Source organism: Chanodichthys erythropterus, chromosome 7 (assembly GCF_024489055.1).
Source record: "Chanodichthys erythropterus isolate Z2021 chromosome 7, ASM2448905v1, whole genome shotgun sequence".
In the NCBI taxonomy this organism is placed as follows: Eukaryota; Metazoa; Chordata; class Actinopteri; order Cypriniformes; family Xenocyprididae; genus Chanodichthys; species Chanodichthys erythropterus.
In genome coordinates this window covers 7921883-7943756 of record NC_090227.1, presented here as the reverse complement: position 1 = coordinate 7943756, position 21874 = coordinate 7921883, and the positions used below count along the sequence as shown (strand labels likewise).

The 21874-nt window shown below is 37.3% G+C and overlaps 1 protein-coding gene across 1 annotated transcript in view; it reads right to left on the bottom strand.

Annotated features, from left to right (window-relative positions):
• Positions 1-21874, bottom strand: part of cntn5 (contactin 5) — a 204115-nt gene that overhangs the window by 41900 nt on the left and 140341 nt on the right. Inside the window, exons 11-12 of the mRNA XM_067388973.1 lie at positions 9486-9613; positions 8155-8330 (exon numbers count right to left, since the gene is read on the bottom strand). Coding sequence (XP_067245074.1) covers positions 8155-8330; positions 9486-9613 — 304 coding nt within the window. The remainder of the gene's footprint in view (positions 1-8154; positions 8331-9485; positions 9614-21874) is intronic.

Here is a 21874-nt window from a genome sequence, read left to right as displayed (position 1 = left end):
AATAATCACCTGCGGATTGGGCTTTCTAAGGAGCCGAAAAACTCCCATACTGTCGAGCTTATTTACTTTTTTCAGGTGTGTGAACAGAGCCTCTCACTCTGCGTCTTCTTCTTGTTTGACAGGCGTCAGCGTTAAGGTGCAAAACTGCCACCTGAGAGCTCAACCAGGTACTGGCGCTGGAGTATTTACCAGTCATGATATCATAAGCATCCTATTCATTTTAAATATCGTGGTTATCGCCAATACCGGTATAATCGTCACACCCTAAATTAACACGATATCGATATTTCATGCTTTGAATATCACAGTTATCGTCAATACTGGTATATTGTGACACCCCTAGTCTGAAACATGAGCAATTGTGTCTTTTTAAGGTCTTTGCACACTGAGCCCGAAACAAATTCAAAAGTCATAAAAAAATTCAGATCTGGTTCAATCCTCTGTGTTTTCCACATCCGTATCAAGCATTTTGAGAGGTGTTTTGACAATTCAGAGCCACCGTACAAGCAAACACCAAAATCCAGAATGGCGTCTGACAAGTTCATCCACTTAGTCTCGCAGCACAAAGCACTGTATGACAAACAAAGTGTGGAATACATATATATTGGTGCTTTTTTTTTTTTTTAAATATGTGGCTCCAGTATCGCTAGCAAAGCATCAAACTGAGCCACTGACATCTTGAAGTATCGCTTGGGATAATCCCACAGCTCCTTGATGAGGAGGTGGAACTCTCCTTCCTCTCTACACAATCTCAGGATTAGATGGACCTAGTCTCGCGTAGCCAAACCTTCAGACTGGCGGCAGAAGGTCTGGACTCGTTAGCCAAGGACCACCTAACAGGATGTTTGACTGACATGCAACACAATCGACAGTTTTTGTTCCGCGTCATGCAAAGTTGATGTGCCTACAATAACAGACTGGCGTACATCTAATAAAATATTAATTCAATAAAGTTGTGCAAGTTTACTGCAACAATGGAGCTGCAAATTTTACATACATTTGACAATCCAGCGTTTAGCTGATCTTGGTAAGCTTTCATTGTCACAGCTGTAAACACAACAGTGTTCTTCTTCCTGTGTTTGGAATCACGGCATTAAAGAACGCAACACACATGTCTCCCGGACATCCTGTAGAAATTCAATCAACCAGATGACAACTTCAAAACTCCTGAAGTGTTTCCAGTTAAGTGTGCCATATGCATCAGACATCTGAGGCTGAGACTAGGATGTTTCCTCTTTCTTTTTCTCTTTTTAAGAAGGGAGAGGACAACAAAACACTGCTTGAAGACTTCATTTTGTATTGTTTTGCTCATTTTTTCCCACAACAGATTAATTAAAGGTGCCCTAGATTGTTTTTTTTACAAGATGTAATATAAGTCCTAGGTGTCCCCTGAATGTGTCTGTGAAGTTTCAGCTCAAAATACCCCATAGATTTTTTTTTTAATTAATTTTTTTAACTGCCTATTTTGGGGCATAATTAACTATGCACTGATTTTTTCAGCACGGCCCCTTTAAGAGATGCACTTCCTCTGCCACACGAGCTCTCGACTATATATACATCGCATAAACAAAGTTCACACAGCTAATATAACCCTCAAATGGATCTTTACAAGATGTTCGTCGTGCATGCTGTATGCATGCTTCGAATTATGTGAGTAAAGTATTTATTTAGATGGTTACGTTTGATTCTGTGTGAGTTTGAGGCTGTGCTCTGTGGCTAAAGCTAACATTACACACTGTTGGAGAGATTTATAAAGAATGAAGTCGGTTTATGAATTATACAGACTGCAAGTGTTTAAAAATGAAAATAGCAACGACTCTCGTCTCCGTGAATACAGTAAGAAATGATGGTAACTTTAACCTCATTTAACAGTATATTAGCAACATGCTAATGAAACATTTAGAAAGACAATTTACAAATATCACTAAAAATATCATGATATCATGGATCATGTCAGTTATTATTGCTCCATCTGCCATTTTTCGCTGTTGTTCTTGCTTGCTTACCTTGTCTGTGCACAGATCCAGCCGTTAATACTGCCTTTCCTTGTCTAATGCGTCGAATGGGCTGGCATTATGCAAATATTGGGGTCATACATATTAATGGTCCCGACTGTTACGTAACAGTCGGTGTTATGTTGAGATCCGAGTGTTTTCCGGAAGTCTTTTAAACAAATGAGTTTTACATAAGGAGGAGGAAACAATGGGGTTTGAAACCCAATGTATGTCTTTTCCATGTACTGAACTCTTGTTATTCAACTATGCCGAGATAAATTCAAATTCTGATTCTAGGGCACCTTTAATATGCATTGGACTAAGTGTGCAAGGTTTCTGTGAAGAATTTTTAGGATGAAGAATACGGAAAAACACATGACAATTTCTGACCTTTATTCTGAACGTGGTCATAAAATGCATCCCTAATTACATCCCTATAATAAGTGTTACCTACTGTAGTCACTCTTCAAGAACTAGTAGTGATTTAGACCATTAGTCCATTAGACCATAAGTGACTAGATAATACTCAAGTAATTACAATGCATTTTATGACCACATAAAACAATATTCAAGAACTAGTGATCTGGACAATTGCAGGTTAATGTGTCTAACCATAACACTAACCTAAAAAGTCTACTAATACTTTAATGGGAGTTAGTTGACATGTAGTTGCAAAGTTACTTATAGTTAGTATAATGTCTAAAAAGGATTATTGAAATACAGTGTATAATGCCAGGTTACACTTTATCTTGATGTTCCCTTTTAGATATTCTGTGTATTATAAGTAATGTTGCACTTACATGTCAACTAACTCTCATTAGAGTCTATAAAACATGTTTAAAAGTTTGTACAACAAAATAACATGAGATTTATGCCTCTAAGCAAGAAATAATGGGACACCAGAATGTACTGAATTCACAAAAAATGCCTACTGCATTAAAAGAAAATACATCTCTTTTTCTTTCTGGTTCTGTCTAATGATTAAGAAAAAAAGCAAGAGTAGACAATAACCTCCACTATTCACAAACTCTCTCTCTTTTTAACATTATACTCTCTTTTTCAAATGAAAATGTGCTATGAATATTCTAGTAAACTGTGCCTACTCCGGGTGTGTTTGCTGAACAGACATTTTCTGGGGTTCATGAGAAGATTCTATGGTATAAGTGTCTCATTAAGTATTCATTAAGCTAAAGGCAACATGAGAACAACATGCAAAAATAAATAATTCAGTTTATATGACTAATGCGAATAGATCTGTTAATGCACCTCGATGGTGGAATGAACATCAGTTGAGTCCTTCTATACAACTCATTCATGAGCACTTTAACCTATTAAAAAAAAAAAAAATCAATCAATCTCTACTAGTTTAATCCAAGTTCAGAGGACATTTGGAACTTTATACAGCAGTAAAGGTTGTGTAAAGGTTGAGTTTATTTTCAGTACAATTCCTGTATTTGAATTGAGGTAATAAACAGGATAAAGAATTGCCATCTGAATTTGAAAATTATCAAGTAGAATTAAAAATCTTTTAATCTCATTTGCATGTTGATTTGGATGAAAGCACCGGCTAATTTAGTGCAAAAAGGAACAATAAATGGACGATTTAATCAGCTAATTTTACATGAATTATTCACTAAACAACCCAAACCCCCAGTTAGCTGCTGTGCCAATTAGCAATTAAACCCATTGTGGGCTAATCGAATATAAAACCTCTAAAACCCAGGCTCGTGTATCTTCCCACATCAGATCACAGTGAATGTTCAGCAGTGACAGTTTGGTGCTCAGTGCTGCTGTGAAGGGAACCAAATGATGTTGTCAGTCAGAAGGAAGACATTAATATGCCTATAATCTGATACTGAGAGGACACAAGACGGTTTGAACTTAATTGTGTCAGCTGTAGCTGGAGCTGAGGAGTGATCATGTGTAATAGGTGTTACATGAATGCATGCATGAGATGAGGTGACTTCATGATGGAGACGTAAAAACAAGTAGTTTATGTTATTGTCAGAGCTAGCCAATCAAATTGCTGAATGTTCTCTAGGAATGGTTGACTAGCTGTCCAGAATCCTAATAATCTATTAATGTGTTTGACAACCCAATGACAACGCCATTTGAAAATATAGAGTTGGAAGACCTATAAACAATGACATCATTTTTAGAACTATTTCTGACCGACATGTTCTCCAACCAATATGCCCATATTGTCACTTCCCTGAAATACGACCCATAGGTGCGTTTGCTAAAGTGGCGCCCCTATCGACAACAGGACACTTTCATTTTAATGCACTGTTCCCTTTTATCTGTGTCATATTTTGGGGTTTGCATAGCTCAATTGGCAGAGCATTGCAATATACAACAATAAGCAATCTTGTGATCATGTGATCATGATAAATCACTAAGGGTAGGTTTAGGGTTGGGGTAGGTGTAGTCTTTCATAAAAAAATGCTAAATGGAAATAGGACAAGTGGTGGGTGAGGGACCATGTAAAAAGTCCACAAACTGCATTTAAATGAACAGGCATTTTGATTGGCAATGAAGGTCATACACTGTAAAAAATGACCGTGATTTTAACAGTAAAAGACTGTAAAAATGCTGCGGTGAAAAACCGTCAATTGGTTTACAGAAAGTTTCCGTACTATATACGGTGAATAACTGTAATAGATCTAACGGTACATTTAATGAAATTTTATGGTAAAATGCCAATGCCAATTAATGCCAATTAATGTAAAATTAAATTCACAGTTTTTGGAAGTGAAAAATAACAATTCATTGTAAAATTTACAGTGAAAAACTGTAAATTGACATTCCCACAATTCCCTGCGTGACACTTCACATTTGACATATTTTTGTTGAAATAACTCTGTTTCTTCTTAGTTTTTCTCATTTTTTTTCTAATCAGTTATGTACATTAGGGTTTTATGTTACATCTAATGTTGTTAAATTAATGTTTATTGCATTTTTAAAATTTCATGCATGTTACCATGATGGTGTTTAGTGTGTGTGTGAATGACACTGTGTGCACCTTCTATATATTAGTATTGTGCTTCTCAGCTTGTGGAAAAGCTGCTTGTGATGAACTTTGATTCATCATGTGACTTTTATCACCACTGTGTTTGGTGACTATCAGTGTATTATAAAGGTACAAAACAGATATCAGTTAATGAAATACCTTATTTTACCGTAAATTTAACAGATTTTTTTTTTTACGTTGCTACTGTATTTTTTACGGTAAAGTTCTGGCAACCACAGCTGCCGTTTTTTTACCGTAAATTTTACAGGGATTTTTTTTTACAGTGTACGCCATTTCATGACGACAGACGTAACACGACACTGTCATTATTTTTACGCCAGCTAGAGGGCGCATGACTTTAAAACCCTAAGTACAGGTCGTAATATGGTGCCAGAAAAAAACGACCTCAAATGGTCATTTTTTGGACTGTCTTCTGACTGTGTCACAACAGAAATAATATATACAGTACTGGTAACATTTTTAAGAAAAAGTGTCTTATGCTCACCAAGGCTGTATTTATTTGTTTAAAAATACAGTAAAAACAGTATTTGTGAAATAACCTTGCAATATAAAGAATTGTTTTCTATTGAAATATATTTTAAGAATTTTATTTATTCCTGTGATGGCAAAGCTGAATTTTCAGCATCATTACACCAGTCTTCAGTGTCACATGATCATTCAGAAATCATTTCTTATTATTATCAATGTTGAAAATGTTGCTGCTTAAAGCATGATATAATACCATGCAAAAGTCTGCAAAGAATAAATGCAAAGAATAAAAAAAAAATCAATACCTTTATTCAGCAAGAGCACAGTAAATTGATCAAAAGTGACAGCAGAGACAATGTTACAAAAGTTTTCAATTACAAACAAATGCTGTTCTTTTGAAAATTCTAATATTAATAAAAGAATCCTGAAACATACATACATTAAGCATCAAAAACTATTTGTAACGTTAATAATAAGAAGAACCATTATTAATAACTGAGCACCAATAATAACTGATAATAACCAAATCAGCATATTAGAATGATTTCTGAAGGATCATGTGACTGAAGACTGGAGTAATGGCTGTTAAAAATTCTGCTTTGCCATCACAGGGATACATTTCATTAAACTTAAAAATATTGCTGTTTTTACTGTAATTTTGTTCAAATAAATGCAGCTTTGGTGAGCAAAAACATATTTAATTATTCCAAACTTTTTACCAGTACTGCATACAATCCACTATTTTTGCCTATTTTTTATTTTTATTTTTTTTTTATCAGCTGCTTACTCACATTGTTTATTTGTGTGCACTGCAAAGTACAACCAGTAAATGTGGTTAAAATAAATGCAAAGCAATCAAAAGCATGTGCATGTGAAATCCCGTCATTGGATGATTTTGTGGCGGCAGAATGCCTGTTGATGTGCTGTAATCAGGGAGTGTTCTCAATCCTGCAGGAAGGGCGGAGAGTGTGTGGAGCTGCTGCTCCTCTGAGACTCTGATAAACATGATGGTGTGATTCACAGCGGGTCTTTCATCATGATGACATACGGTCCTGGCTGACCTTTCACTGGATTGATTCTCACTCCCGTTAAAGCAGGATTTGGTGCAATGTGGCATCTCTAAAATAAGTAACTGTGACTCCATCTGTTCAGGAGCAACAGATTGAAGATAGAGTTATTACGATACTGTTTTCAAAAACCATACGAGCAGTTAAATACTTGAAAAAATGTTTAAAAAAAATGGTAACACTTTATTTTAGGGTCTTTTAACTATAGTTGCTTTTTAGCATGCATATGTCCAAATAATAGAATATTGGCTATTTATTAGTACTTATTAAGCACATATTAATGCCTTATTCTGCATGACCTTATTCTATGTACAATCCTACCCAACACCTAAACTCAACAACTACCTTACTAACTATTAATAAGCAGTACATTAGGAGTTTATTGAAAAGTAAGTAATTAGTAAGTAGTTAATAGTTTCTAAGTGTTCCCTATACTAAAGTGTTACCAAAAATTCATCTTTAACTTTTTTTATTTTGTGTTTATTCTTTTTTGGCCAGTTAATCACATTTAAAATATGAGTGTAGAGAGGCAGAGAGAAAGTTTGTCGCCATGTTGGAATGTCAACCAGATAGTTATCGGCACTAGATTATTTACAGTATTATTATACGTGTAGTATTAATTACCGTCAATACCGGTATACTGCACCATCCCTGATGCCAATAATTTAAAAAATGTTAATTAATACTGATATACCATATATATTGGTGATTTACTGTTTGAATTGGTAATAACTAATATTATTAGCTGCCAATATCAACCAAACTAAGTTCAAATCAGAATGCTGATACTGAGAGATGTTGATATAAAACTAATATTTCAATGATGATAAAAAAGTTTAGTTTCAGCTGAAAAAAAGCTCTTATTATTTCCTATTTCCAATATAATAACAAAATGCTAATATTTACAGTTAATATACAATCAAAATATCCAACATAAGCTGATAAGAAAAATGTACCTTTACCTACACTTTTTAAAATGTGCAAAAACATACCTATGCCTACAATTCACTGCCATTTCCAGCTAAAATGACCAGTAGTGGCAGTAAAACTGCAACAACTTTCATTCCTTCTTCACACGAATTATGATTAGGGGCAGATTATCAATTAATGAAGACTTATGTGTGTATATCCCTTATACAATACTTTGAAATGAACTCAGAGCAACTTTTACCATGTACATGATTTGTAAACTGAAACATTTTGATGTTTACAAGGTATTTTGTCCCAATGAGCCTGTAGTTGCAATTGCCAGAATTTTTAGATATTATCTTCTTCTAAAACCAGCCTAATACATTTAAAATATATATTTACATATAGGGGGGGGGGGGGGGGGGGATGGGTTGGGTGTTAGCTTCTTTGGCCAAATCAGATCCATGCCAATAATTTACAAACTACTAATACTGACTGATACCAAAAGACCATGCACCAATAAATCAGTAATCATTCTTGCAACAATAACACCGTTTAAGTAATATTAATCAACAAAACACCAAACAATATCAACCAGATGACCACCAAACAGACGCACAGCCAGTTCATTATCTATATTTCACCTATAGCATCAGCACAAGTACACTGAGGTGAATTCACTTACTGTTTGAATGTACTCAAAGTGACTTCCCTCCTGCTGGGTGTTAAGCGGTTGGTTGTTGAGCAGCCAGAGGAAGGACACGTCCAGCGAGGGGTCATGAGTGACTTTACAGCTGAGCACCACACTCTCTCCCACCGTCACCTCCACCCGGATGGGGCTCAACTCCACCCGCATGGGCTCTGAAACATGAACATCATTTGGTCATCAGAACAAAAGAACTATTATATGATACATAAGAACATCATGCCATAAACTTTCAACTCAGTCACTAAACACCACAACATCTGTGGAACGAGTGACTGGAATCATTAAACTACAGTGAAATTCAAAATTGACTTTTGAGAAAGACAAGTTCATCCTCCAGTATTTCAGACCTTGACAAACAGAAGACAAACAGTTAAACATACTGACACTGCATGTGCCTTTTTTAAACACATTTTTGTGAACTGTTTTTAAAATCATTCCTACATATAGTCATGCTCAAAAGTTTATAAACCCCTTGCAGAATCTGCAAAATGTTAATTATTTTAACAAAATAATATGGATCAAACAAAATGGATGCTATTTTTTATTTAGTAATGTCCTGAATAAGATATTTTACATGAAAGATTTTTTGTGATTGTTGTTCATGAGTCCCTTGTTTGTCCTGAGCAGTTAAACTGCCCAAGGTTCTTCAGAAAGAAATCCTTCAGGTCCTGCGAAAACCATCTTTTCACACTGAGGACAATTGAGGGACTCTAACAATAGGTAAGAGATGATAAAGACTCTATAGTTCTCATAATTGTTCTAAATATAAAAGAAAAGCAGAATCCACACCAAAACTATAACGATAATGGTGCACAGAAACTTATGCTACTGACCATGGACAATGGACCTTTTTTAGCCCATAGAATTTCACTAATGTGATCACACGTTATACATTTTACATTGTCTGTTATCTTTGAGATTGATCTACCACAGACTCACTAAACAGCCTTACAATGCATTATGAAATAGTGATTCTGCCCATAACATAACTTTGTATCTCTAGGGTTCCCTTCAACAAATACTCTCAAATGCCAACAGTGATAAAATCAAGACAATCTGTCCCATGCCTCAAGTTATTATTTGTTTTCTTGGTGAAGAACATCCTCCTCAACAATAGCTGTCCTAGGAGACAGTAAATTCTCCTGTGAATAGATTCTTGAGTGGGCAAAACAAACATCTTCACGCCTGATAAGCTGAAATGAACTATTCTTCCATCCGGCTCAGTCAGGCGGCGATGTGTTTGCTCTTGTGGTTAACCACGGGCTGAGGTTAGGCTGATGGGGTGGGGGCTGATGAGGGTCTCTTACCTTTCACCAGAAGCATGGTAATCAACTCTGCTGATCCAAACTGGTTTTCCGCGCGGCACATGTAGCTTCCCTCATCCGAGCGGCTGGAGTTAATGATGCGAAGGGTGTTGTTCCGAAGCAGTATGATCCTGTAAAAAATGGAGAATTCATTTGCCAGAGAAAATATTTAACCGTTTCTTTAAGGTGAAATACACAAATTAGCCTAAAATAAAAGTTATGGTTAGAAAAACTAATCAAGGCAAGGCAATTTTATTTGTATAGCACATTTCATACACAATGGTAATTCAAAGTGCTTTACATAAAGAATAACCAAATACATAATAAAAATGGAACGCATAAGAAATGGAAATAACAGTAAAAACAGAGAATTTCGCTATCTGGATGGAAGAGTTAGGAAGTTTCAGGGAGTTTTTTGTTGTCCGTCAGAGCGGATCTGAACGGATCTATCCATCAGAGCGGCTCTAATACCCACTTTCCACCAGCACGAACCGGGTGCTAGTTCAGAGCTAGTGCTAGTGCCAGTTCGGAGTTGGTTCGACTGACGAGCCTTCTAAGAACTGGTTTGCCTTTCCACGGGCTTGAGAGCCAACACAGAGCCAGGTCTTACATCACTGTATACATCTCATATTTCACAGCAAAGCTAGCGCTGCAGCGCCAAACACACCCAACTTGTTCGAGATGCATCGGCTTCTCGCATAGCGATCTGCGCATGACATCAAAGCTCTGCGAGAACGATCCAAAAGCACAAGGAGTCGTATGCTCTACAAACGATCCCGCGGATCTGTGGCACCCGCTGAATCGGTCCGCGCTGCTCCGATGCATCTCGATCAAGCCTTCAATCAACAATCTCGGATGTTTCACTACTGTTGATGCTCATGGCTATGTGAACCTACATCGGCATCCAAACACGGCTCGCCGTAATTTGTATATAGACGGAGATAATAACTGAGCTGCTATTAGCTCGATTAGCTACTATTTCAAAAATGGCGGTCACAAGTTTCTTGTTGGTCACGGTAACCCAGCCCCTGATGCAAGCGCTTCTTACTTCTAGCCCAGCAATGTTTTGGTGCTACTTATGAACCACTTTTTCTGGTTCGGAGCTGGTGCTTTGTGTGTCGAAAGACAAAGAACTGATTTGAAACTAAGCTCTGGCTCCGAACCAGCACTCAAACTGCCTTGGTGGAAAAGGGGTATTCCTCTGGATTTGAATGTGGCTACTGTTGGAGCACATCTGATCTCTTCTGGAAGCTGGTTCCAGCTGTGGCTGGCATAACAGCTAAAAGCAGACTCTCCTTGCTTTGAGTGAACCCTTGGTATTTCTAAGTGACTTGATCCTGATGATCTGAGTGATCTGTTAGGTTTATATTCTATGAACATATCTGCAATGTATTGAGGTCCTAGGCCATTGAGTGATTTATAAACAATCAATAAATATTATTTTATATAAATATGTCCATTAAGTAATATGGATTGAGTGAACATTACATTAATACGCCATTAGATGGCGGCAACACTTTACAGGAGAATTAGTCAGGGAGTCACAAGAGAGTTTTAAATTGAAAGGAACTTTTGCAAAAGGAAGTTGTTTTAGCGCTGTGGTGTAGTAATGGATGCTATGGAAAATTCCCAAAGCAGTAAAAAAGACAAAGATCGCTTTCCTCAGCCGACATTCAAACGGACTTGTATAAAGGATATAATATTATGGACATCGACTTGAAGAATGAATGTCATGCAATATACCAGACACAGGTAATAGCCTATTCTCTCTCTCTCTCTCTCTCTCTCTCTCTAATACTGTACAAAATTCAATGTGTTTCAATGAAGCGACTCAACGTTCCTTCGTTACTAGTTCTAAAGTGACGTTTTAGAGTTAGTAACGGAGGCTTGATTCAACTGACAACTTGAGTTTTGAAACGTTCCTTCGTTACTACTTCTGAAGTGACATTTTAGAATTAGTAACGGATGTTTGGTCCAACTGACAACCTGAGATTTGAATCCGTGGCGGAAGGAAGTAGTGCTGCACAAAATAGGGTTTTAAAGACACTCCGTTGTTGTTCTTATTTATTTACACACTCGTGCCGTCGAACTGTTGTATAAACTCGTAGCCATGCGATATGGCTGAATTTCCGGATGAATCACAGCGTGCTGATATACAGCCATATCGCACGGCTACTTGTGTGATATTGCTCATATATATACATTATATATATATATATATATATATATATATATATATATATATATATATATATATATATATATATATATATATATATATATATTTGTAGCAACTGTGGACGAACCAGACAAATGAATCATTCAGATGATTCTTTCAAAACATAATTCTAATTCAGAATTGAGGTTCCGGCTCCGGCCCGTCTGCAGATAAAGCCAGGCTGATTACTTTTACGACACATGCTTCCTGATAGCAGAAGCGACATACCAAAGGGTCACCCAAGAAGACAAAGTTTCTTTGATCATCAGAGCAAAGAAACAGAGAGACAATGCAGACCCTTTTGTTTCCTTACTTCACAGGAAAGCCAAAGAGACTGCTGAACAAATAAAACTGCTTCAAAATTGTTCCAACAATTTTAACGGACTTATCAAACATCTTTTAACTACATACATTTTGCATTATGTGTCCACAAGTACTACCTGTAAACAGTTAGGCTTTAGAACACTCACAACTCATGTAAATGTGTTAACTCTTGACTGAATGGCTGAAAGTATGCCTTATTTGGACTTAATTTGATTCTTTCCCCCTTTCCTATATCCTGACTTGAATTAAATCTGTTTAAAATGTATTGTATTCCATTTAATAGAAATTATGTTAAAATGGCACTCTCTGCTGAAGCACAAACAGGATTTAACACTTATGTTTTATTGGGGGCAGAGGAAGGCCCTCTTTAAACAGGACAATGTCTGATTGGCCAGGACTCCTCAGAGGTGTGACAAACAACTAAGTTTAAATGATCATAGTGCAAGATAGTGAACTATAGTGATAGTTTTTTCCTCCATTTTAACACCTATTTACCACTTGTTTGCCACCTGATGTCACCTGATGGAGTTTGGGTTCCTTGCCGCTGTCGCCTTTGGCTTAGTTGGGGACACTAGACATTTGATATTCAATAGTATTCTTGACATTTATTCAACAGTGCTTCTGATCTGCCTGCATTGACACTATTATTTAAGAGCTGCTGTGCAGCCAAATTATGTACCAGTTATCAATGTAAAGCTGCTTTGACACAATCTGCATTGTAAAAAGCGCTATATAAATAAAGGTGACTTAACTTGACTAGGTGAGAATTTGAGATTTTACATTTTATTTGGTATTCTGAAGTTCTGAATGTAATTGTAAATATGTCATGAGGAACACAAACATATCATACAAATAAAGTATACATCATGTTCCGGTTATGCAAAAAAAAAAAAAAAAAGGATACAAAATGTCTGAACCTGAAATGAACTGATATATAGACCTACTTACACTCTATGAACAAGTCTTGTCCTTCATTGTTATTTTAACATCTAGATTGAAAGATAGTGTTGTCAATAGAGTCATTTAAAATGTTAATTGGCTGATATTATCTGAGGATTAGTACGTTGATGGCTATCAAAAGACATTAGCCAATTAACTGTTCAAAGCAATGAAAGGGCCGTTAATTATAACAATTAGATGATGTAAAAGTACGGCTAAAATCCATTTATATCCTTTAGCTTATGTTTTAGTCACAGGCGGGTCTTAAAGAGAAATAGCTGGTGTTGGTAAGGACAGAATGCCCTGATGATTAATATGCTCACCCAAGTATATGGCACGTCAAACGGCCTTAATCGGAATACTGTTAATTTGAGTGGAAGTCAAGATGAGATATACTCCTAATGACATTTCATTCTTTCTGAAACCAAGAGAGAGCAGGAAGGCAAATTAAATTTAACAGAGATAACTAGAGTCTTGCTTTTATCTTATCACTCACTCTCATTCACTGTTCTGAGAGCAGTTTCAGAGAGCACCTCTGTGCTGCCCTCATATAATGAATTAACTACAGACAAAGGGAGAAGTCATTTCTTGTCTGGGGTCCAGGGAAACACAATGGAGAGAAAAATCTTTAGAGTCTCCCTCTAAAGAAACTACTTGAGGACTCCAGCATATGGGCAACAGGGTCTCAGTTTTATTATAGATCTCAAAAAGCCATCATCCCAAGTGTCAAAGTGAAAAAAAAAAAAAGTTATCATCTTACTCAATCATCAAACTTTTCCATACTTCAGGACTTTTCTTAAAAATCAAACTCCTTTTTAAGTAGATGAAAAGGTTAATTGGTAACACTTTACAAATAAATTCATTTGTTAACATTAGTTAATGTATTAACTAACATGAACTAGCCATGAGCAATACATTTGTTACTGTATTTGTTCATCTTTGTTAATATTAGTTAATAAAAATACAGCAGTTCATTGTTAGTTCACAATGCGTTAACTAATGTTAACAAATACAACAGTTGATATTAATAATGTATTAGTGAATGTTGAAATTAACATTAACAAAGATTAATAAATGCTGTAGAAGTGCAGTTTATTATTAGTTTGTCTCAACTAATGTAGTTAACTAATGTTAACTAATAAACATTATTGTAAAGTGTTACCAGTGAATTCACTGCATTCACACTGTTCCTGAAATTGAAAGTGGACTCACATCTATTTTTGGCCCAGTTTAGTTGTGATTGGGTCTCAGTTCACTTTCAATTCACAGTGGCACCCCAACTTTTGATAGCTCTATAAACCTTTTCAGATTTATTCTCACTATTTGTATAATTTAATATTAATTAACAACTTTTGTTACACTGTTAACTAAATGTAACCCAAACCATTACCCCAAAACCAACTCTACCCCCTAATCCTAACCATAACCATACTCCGATAGCCAAGCTATGTGGAGAAGAATGGTTTTCCCATTTATATTCCAGTATTTTTTTTTTTCCTGTGCTTTGATTGGCAGATGTGTGACAATGAATATTCACAAAGCAATCATTTTATTAAAATTCAATTTCTGCCTAAAACTAACAGTCTAGACGAAAGGGAGTCATCAGTCTAATTTCTTCACCATTAATTTGTCTCATGATGTTTGGCTTTCATATTTACAGCATTAGCACTCTGATCCAGCAGATGCTAATGAGAATTGGCAGACAGAAACTCACAAAGGCGTGACAAAGTGTAACCTGTACATGGAAAATTCATAAGGAGACATTGGCTAAGAGACATTCCTTCAAGTAGGAGAAAGCGAGAACCCACATTCGACAAGGACGGCAGAAAGGACGTGCAATGGAGACCGGTGGGTATAAGCATGTAAATGAGCCTTGGTGACGAAGGTAGTAAAAATGAAATGTCCCCTTAGAGCCACCTAAAATATATATTAGGCCAGTCGATGCAAAGAACTCACCCTACTCAGGAGAAACCTTTTTTTTTTTTTTTTTTTTGCAAGAACGAGTGGTATACATATAGAAATTGTACAAATTACACCTACCGATAAACATAAAACAAAACAAAACACAACAGACAAACAACAATATAAGGGGAGGAACATCTTTGTAAAATACAGCCGAAACATTCGTATGCTGTACAGAAACGGTTGGATAAACACAGAGGAAAATATCATGGAACATAATCACAGGCTTGTTTACAATGGACCGATTTTCCATTTCCCTGACTATGGCTTCTTTGCCAATGTTACTGAAGGATTGACCGCAGGGTTTTGAGAGTGGCTGCCCATACTTTCGAACTAATGGGATTAATACTTTTAATTTGGAATACAAAACCCTTGAACATTAGCGGAAATCCATGTTAATTACAAACCTTCATTAACTCCACACAGCTGTCAATGTCAGATAAACGTAGGGCAGCTTCGATCCCACCCCTGCTCCTCTCACAATTGAGCTTCTCTTCATCTAGAGACGTCTTCCTTGGATACAGCTAATGTCAGAAAATCCTTTCGCTAAAGTCACCCGTGTCCAGTCAAATACGTCTGTAAAATTCAATTCGCTCATTTCAACGATCATCTGACTGAAAATCCATTTTAACTACTCAGTTGGAGTGGAAAAAGAACGTCTCCTTTATCATTCAACAATGCAGTGTGCTGTTAGAGCAATTGGTTTCACTTTATTTTGATGGTCCCTTTAACACATTCTGTTGACTTTAACTAGCATTGTACCTACTAACTCTCATTGGTGTGTTAGTAGAGTATTAGTAGACTGGTAGGGTTAGGGTTAGAATAAGCGGCGGGTAGTTGCAAACTTACTTATAGTCAGTCCAATGTCTCTGGGGGTTACCATCACAGACAGTCTACTTATACTCTAATGAGAGTTAGTTGACACGTAGTTACTAATAGTATGTTCAAAAGGGACCATCAATATAAAGTGTTACCGAGTAATCCAAACAACAAATACGATTCTCTCTTAGATCTTCTACGTTAAACTTTAGCTCATCCACCATTTCATTAAATTTCTTTTCATAATGGTGGTAGTGCTGATTATTTAAAATCTTATTAGCACTTGTGGAGCTTCCTAAGCGAGAATCACTACTGCTTATTTTTTAAGGGTAGGGATTTGAAGAGGCTCTACACTTCAGCACATAACTCATCCCACACAGTTTGTGCTTTAGACATGAATGATATCACAAACTAACTATGTTATTACTTTTATAAGCAGCCTGACATATTTCAATCTGGAGGATGATAAAATGGGAGAAATAACCCCCTAAACTTACATTGAACCTACATCATGCTAGAGTTTAGGTTTCTTTATTCCCACCCTTTTCTTTTTGAACATATCTGTTTTAAAATGTTAAAAGTATTTTTAATGAATACAAATTATACGTTATAACCACTCGGTGGAATTGGCAGACGTTCCCTTCATCATGCGCTGTAGTAGCGCGTTCACAGGTATAAATATGAAGCTATTGTGCACGTAGGTGATTTTCGATATACAGTGGTTACATACTATTAAAACTAATCATGATATTGATATCACTGCCGACTCTATAGAATATTGGCAAGGAAAACTATCTTTACCGAGCAATGAGAGCACCCTAGTGGTCGGGAGCATTTCCGTTGTATTGCGGCTCGATTTTGTTGTGTTGTGGCTTGTTTCTGCTGCGTTGTGAGCTTATGCTTGTTTTTTTAAATTTTGTTGTGTTGTGCACTACTGGGCCGCCGTAGATGAATGATCAGAATAATAAAAATCGTAACTAATATTAAAAACGTTTTATATAGCACTTCTGAATTAAACCTTTAGGGTTCAGTTATTATTCTGTTAGCCAAACAACCCTAATCTGGTACTAATTAGAAAATTTTTTTTCTTAATGACCCAACCTTCCAACAGCTTTTTTTTTTTAATGAGAAGGCCTGAGAAAGTTTTTTTTTTTTTAAACATTTTAAAGTTATAATTTAATGTCATGTGTGTGAGCATCAAGTAAACTTTCTTATTAAATTATCTTAAATTATCTTTAGTTTGAATACATATGAGTATCATTGTTATTTTCAAAAAGTTAAAAATATATATATTTTAAGATAAAAAGCACTTTTTAAATTTTGTGAATTATTAATTAAATATATTTATATTTACAAACATTTCACAAACTGAACTAATCATGCCATGCCACAAAAAAAAAAAAAAAAAAAAAAAACTGCTTCTCTGGTTAAATTTGAAGTGTTTATTTGCAAAAACAGATAAACACCAAAAAAAAAAAAAAAAAAAAGAACTGACTGCAGTGCGTTATTCTCCACATATAGCACGTTCTGTATCCAAATGCATTTGGCAGAAAATAGTTTTTTTGTTCACTGTCAAGGCATTGCTAGTTCACGTTTTACAGCAGAAACCGACAAGCGCCTTTTTCGTTGGTGTGCAGAAACCGATAAATCAGTTTCAGCGAATCAGCGCTCAGCATTCAGGTTAAGGCTTTTGAAGTGACAAAGCTTCTAGTCACTTCAAAAAGATGCACTAGCTGAGGGGATGTTCGTCAAAGCTGACTAAAAGTGATTGAGTATTTATAATTTTGACTCCTGCAAGTCCTTGTACACTTTACACGTATTACATGCTAAACCCTTGGTTGTCCTTTTTTGTTTTTGTATGTGTGTGCGCACACGCGCACATGCGTGTGTGTGTGTGAATGTGTGCCGATCTGTTAGTGTGTGTGCATTTGTGTGCACACGTGTGTTTGAGTGTTTTAAATGCAATTACAAAGCAATTACTTGGTTCTGTTTAACTCTGAAACATGAAATATGGGAGTTATCTGCTTCTGCTAAAAAACTAACTTTTAATATATATAAAAAACATGCTGTCAATGAACTTTAATTTTGTAAGTTATCTGTTTTTTTCGGAGTTATTATTACTTAATCAATACAACCTGACTGCAGTTTGATTGATATTACTTGGAATGCACAATAAAGAGTTATCTGTTTTTTGCAAATTAACTCTTCATTTTTCTAAAACATAATTATACCAAACTGCATTAGGTTATCTTTTAATGAGTGCCATCCTTTTAATGATGTTTTTCCTACATTTTGTTTCAACCAGACATTTTTCGCTTCATATCAAAATAATTATTATTCAAGAGGTGTATTCAACTCATTGTATTTATGAATTGCATTATGATTTTATTTCTGAATAAATTAATAGATTTAGACAAAATCTTTGGATCAATTACACTCTTTCTGTAAAATGGCCTTCCAAAAAAAAAGAAAAGAAAAACAAAGATAAAAAGAAAGAGCTATATCTGCCCTTGCCATGTCACAAAAAAAGAAAATACAATAAATTGCTCGAATTTGCAGCACAATATATCAGATCACGCAAGCTCAAAGTCCATTCATCACCTTGTTACCTGAAGAACGGAGCATTCTTGGGCTGTTCATTTCTCCCATCTATCAGTAGTCACTGTGTATAAACAAACATCTATCACACGGCAGACAACATCATTTCAAATGTGATGCGCACCACTTTATGAACGATTCTATACAAACGGCATCTGGCAAACCACACTGCTGACCTCAAGAACACTTTGTTCTGACTCTACTGTATGTTTTATTGTGGAAGTTGGCTGCTGGAAGGGCAAACAGCATCTGAATGCTGGTTTCACCATTACTTGTAAATTATTGATTTGAGAGAATGGAACTATGGCTTGATAAGCAGCAGGAAGTGAGGAAGGGTGTCAAGGTGAGAGCTGGCTTTGTGCTGCGTGTGGACATTTTTAGCGTTGCTCTGTGGTCTGAGCCGAGGCCTGTGCGCACGTGCGGTTGTGTGTTATGACTGGTCTGGGGCTGTTGGGCTGGCGAAGCCATTTTGCAGGACAATTTGAAAAGAGCGCAAATCCCAGTGGCTATTTCTCAGAATAAATTGCCTGCTTTGCAATAGCACCACAGTCAGCAGAAAAGCCGTAAATAATTTTGCAACGTCCACTTGCAACCTAGCACGGCCTGTGATAAATATGTGGTGAATTGGGGACTCGAGGTCTCGAATACCTGTTAGTTGAGGTGTGTTCAAATGTATTTGTATGTGTGTAGGGCATCATTTTTATTATTAAGTGAGGGTGTATATTGCTGTTTCTCTTCAAAGGCTTTGCAACTTGTAGAGAGACAAAGTTAGGTCTCAGTGACCTTGTTTTTTCCCTAAAATGAATGAATTGCTTAATGAAAGGCAATACAATGGCTTAACCCTGTACTGTTGAGGCAGAGACGAAGCGGAGAGAGAATCCACATGCAAACACTTCTTTGTTAGAAACACAAACACAGATGGTCCAATCGAGCACAAAAGTATAATCCACACGAATGAGTCAGGAACATAATCCACAAAGGCAGAAGAGCAGCAACATTACTAGAACTCATAACTAGACACTCGTAGCAGAAATGGTGATCAACAAAACAAAACTGAAACACAGGGTTCCATTTCGATATGGTTCACTCACATTGCATCAGTTTGCTGAGGCTTATAGGGAAAACTCAGTTTTATTTTTATTTAGGGTTATTGGTTCACGTCTGTGAAACTGCACAGACAAATTGCATTTAAGCCCACCAAAATTTGAAGGTTGTCTGCCAATATAAGTCATGCAGAAACGCCATATTGTCAGAATCTTTCTCCTTCAGCACCAAGATAATTTCTCGCTGTTCCGAAGAATACTGAAGCCTCTACCCGCTCTTCTCGCTGTTGCAACAAGCCTCGTCATGGAAGACCAGCCTCAGCGCCTGTCCAGTCCCAGCTGAAAGCGGAACCTGAAGTCAGGCCATGCCTCTGCCTGGCCAAATGCTGCCCATTTCTGAAGCGCCAAGGGACTCGCCCCAAGCTAGACCTGGACCCTGTGCAGCCAAAGCAGTCCTGATGCCTCAGGATGGAGGAGGAAAGGGTTAAGTCCTGCTGCGTCAAAGCCTTGGTCCCTTGGAAATCACCCCACTTTTACCAGGTCGGGATAATGCTGGGCTTGGTTTCCAGGAGGAAAGTGGTTGTGGCGGATGCCTCCAAGAGGAGCTGGGGTGCCTTGTGCTGGCAGAATTCTTGGTTCCCAAAATTGATCCAGCTACTGTCAGCAGCTCTGTGGCCCATACGGCTGAAGAGAGACCTTCTCTCTCACAGATGGGGGGGGGGGGGGGCAACTTGGCACCCCCAGCCAAAGTTGTGGAACCTGCATGTTTGGCCCCTCGATGGGAGCGGTCTGTTTGGCCCCTCGACGGGAGCGGTCAGGCCTTCCCCAGGAGGTTATGAGAACGATCTTGGAGGCGAGGGCCCCTTCCACAAGGCACCTCTATGCCCAGAAATGGTCTGTTTTTCAAGCTGGTGATTAGCTAGGAAAATAGACGCTGCTAAATGCAAGATTTTGCCAGTTCTCATGTTTCTGCAGGAGATGTTGGATGGTGGGAGCGCCCCCCTCCACACTCAAAGTATACATGATGTTCCTCATGGTGAATCACCTGGTCGTCAAGTTTCTTTATGGGCCAAACGTGCTTTCCACCCCATACAGAATGCAGGTGATAGCACTGTCAGCTTTTCCGATTGCGGAAAATCAGCAGACGCCTCATCCATTCTGTCTCGTGAGGGCCCTTAGAGTGTATACTGAGAGCTCTAGCCGATTTTGGCAATCAGAGCAGCTGTTTCGGCTTCGGAGGCCGCACTAAAGGGCTGCCAGATTTGAAGCAAAGGATATCCAGATGGATTGTGGATACGACAGCGCTGGCTTACAAGTCTGTTATGGGTTAGGGCCCACTCCACTAGAGGTATGACCTCCTCTTGGGCGTGGTCGAGCGGAATCTCTATCGCAGATATCTGTATCGGCAGCCAGCTGGTCCTCGCCGTCCACTTTCATCAGATTTCACAACCTGGACATCCCTGCTCTCCAAGCACAGGTGTTGTCAGTCTAAATGCTTATGTACTATGTAGTCAGGCTCCAACAGCAGTCTGAGCCTCTCCTTATGCGGGTGATAATGGAGCCCTCAAACGAGCGCCCCTAAGCTGTCGGCTCACAGAGCAGCTTCCATTCTGGGCTTGTAGCATGGTGCTATTAGATTAAGTTTCTCATAAGCGTCAGCAAACTGATGCAATGCAAGTGAACCGTATCTAAAGGAAACGTTTATGGTTACTTATCTTGCTACTACGCTTCCCAGCGAGTCATGCTAGCTGCTCCTCAGTTGAAAGATTCTGACAATATGGCATTTCTGCATGACTTATATAGGCAGTCAACCCACGCTGAAATGCCATTTGTTCACACAGTAACACAGCCAATCAGGCTTCATGATTCAGAGAAAACTGAGTATTCAACATAAGCATCATCGAACTGACGCAATGCTCGTTCCCAGGGTTACCTGAGTTACCATAGATGTGATAAATACAAAGGGAAACGAGGGCTAAGAAACAACAGGTGAGAATTAATCATGGTAACAATAGAAACTAACAAGGGACAAAGCAAACAAACTAAACACAGGAAGAGAACACAGAAACAATAGGAACAGAAAACACTTCAACTTATAAGTCCTAAAGACAGGGGAACACAAGAAAGACATCATGACATAAAAAAAAAAATCAAAAATCATAAAAAACATAAAAAGTTAGCATATTTCTATTTTGTTGAGCACCGATTTGATATATCATGCTGATTATTGCTCATATAGTGTGATTTAAATGAATATGGAGCTCATACTCAAGGAAAACAAAAAAAAAAAAACACCTCAATTTTATTCAGAGGCCCAAAGGGAGCAAAAATATGTAATTTGTTGCAGTTGCTGATATTTATATGGCCAGAAGAGTAAGATGAAATTCTGATAGCTTATAATATTAATCAATAAGAACTAAATAACAGCAGAGCAGACTACTCAAATAAAATAAATATCAGTTTTCAATCTATATCTACCAATAAAATGT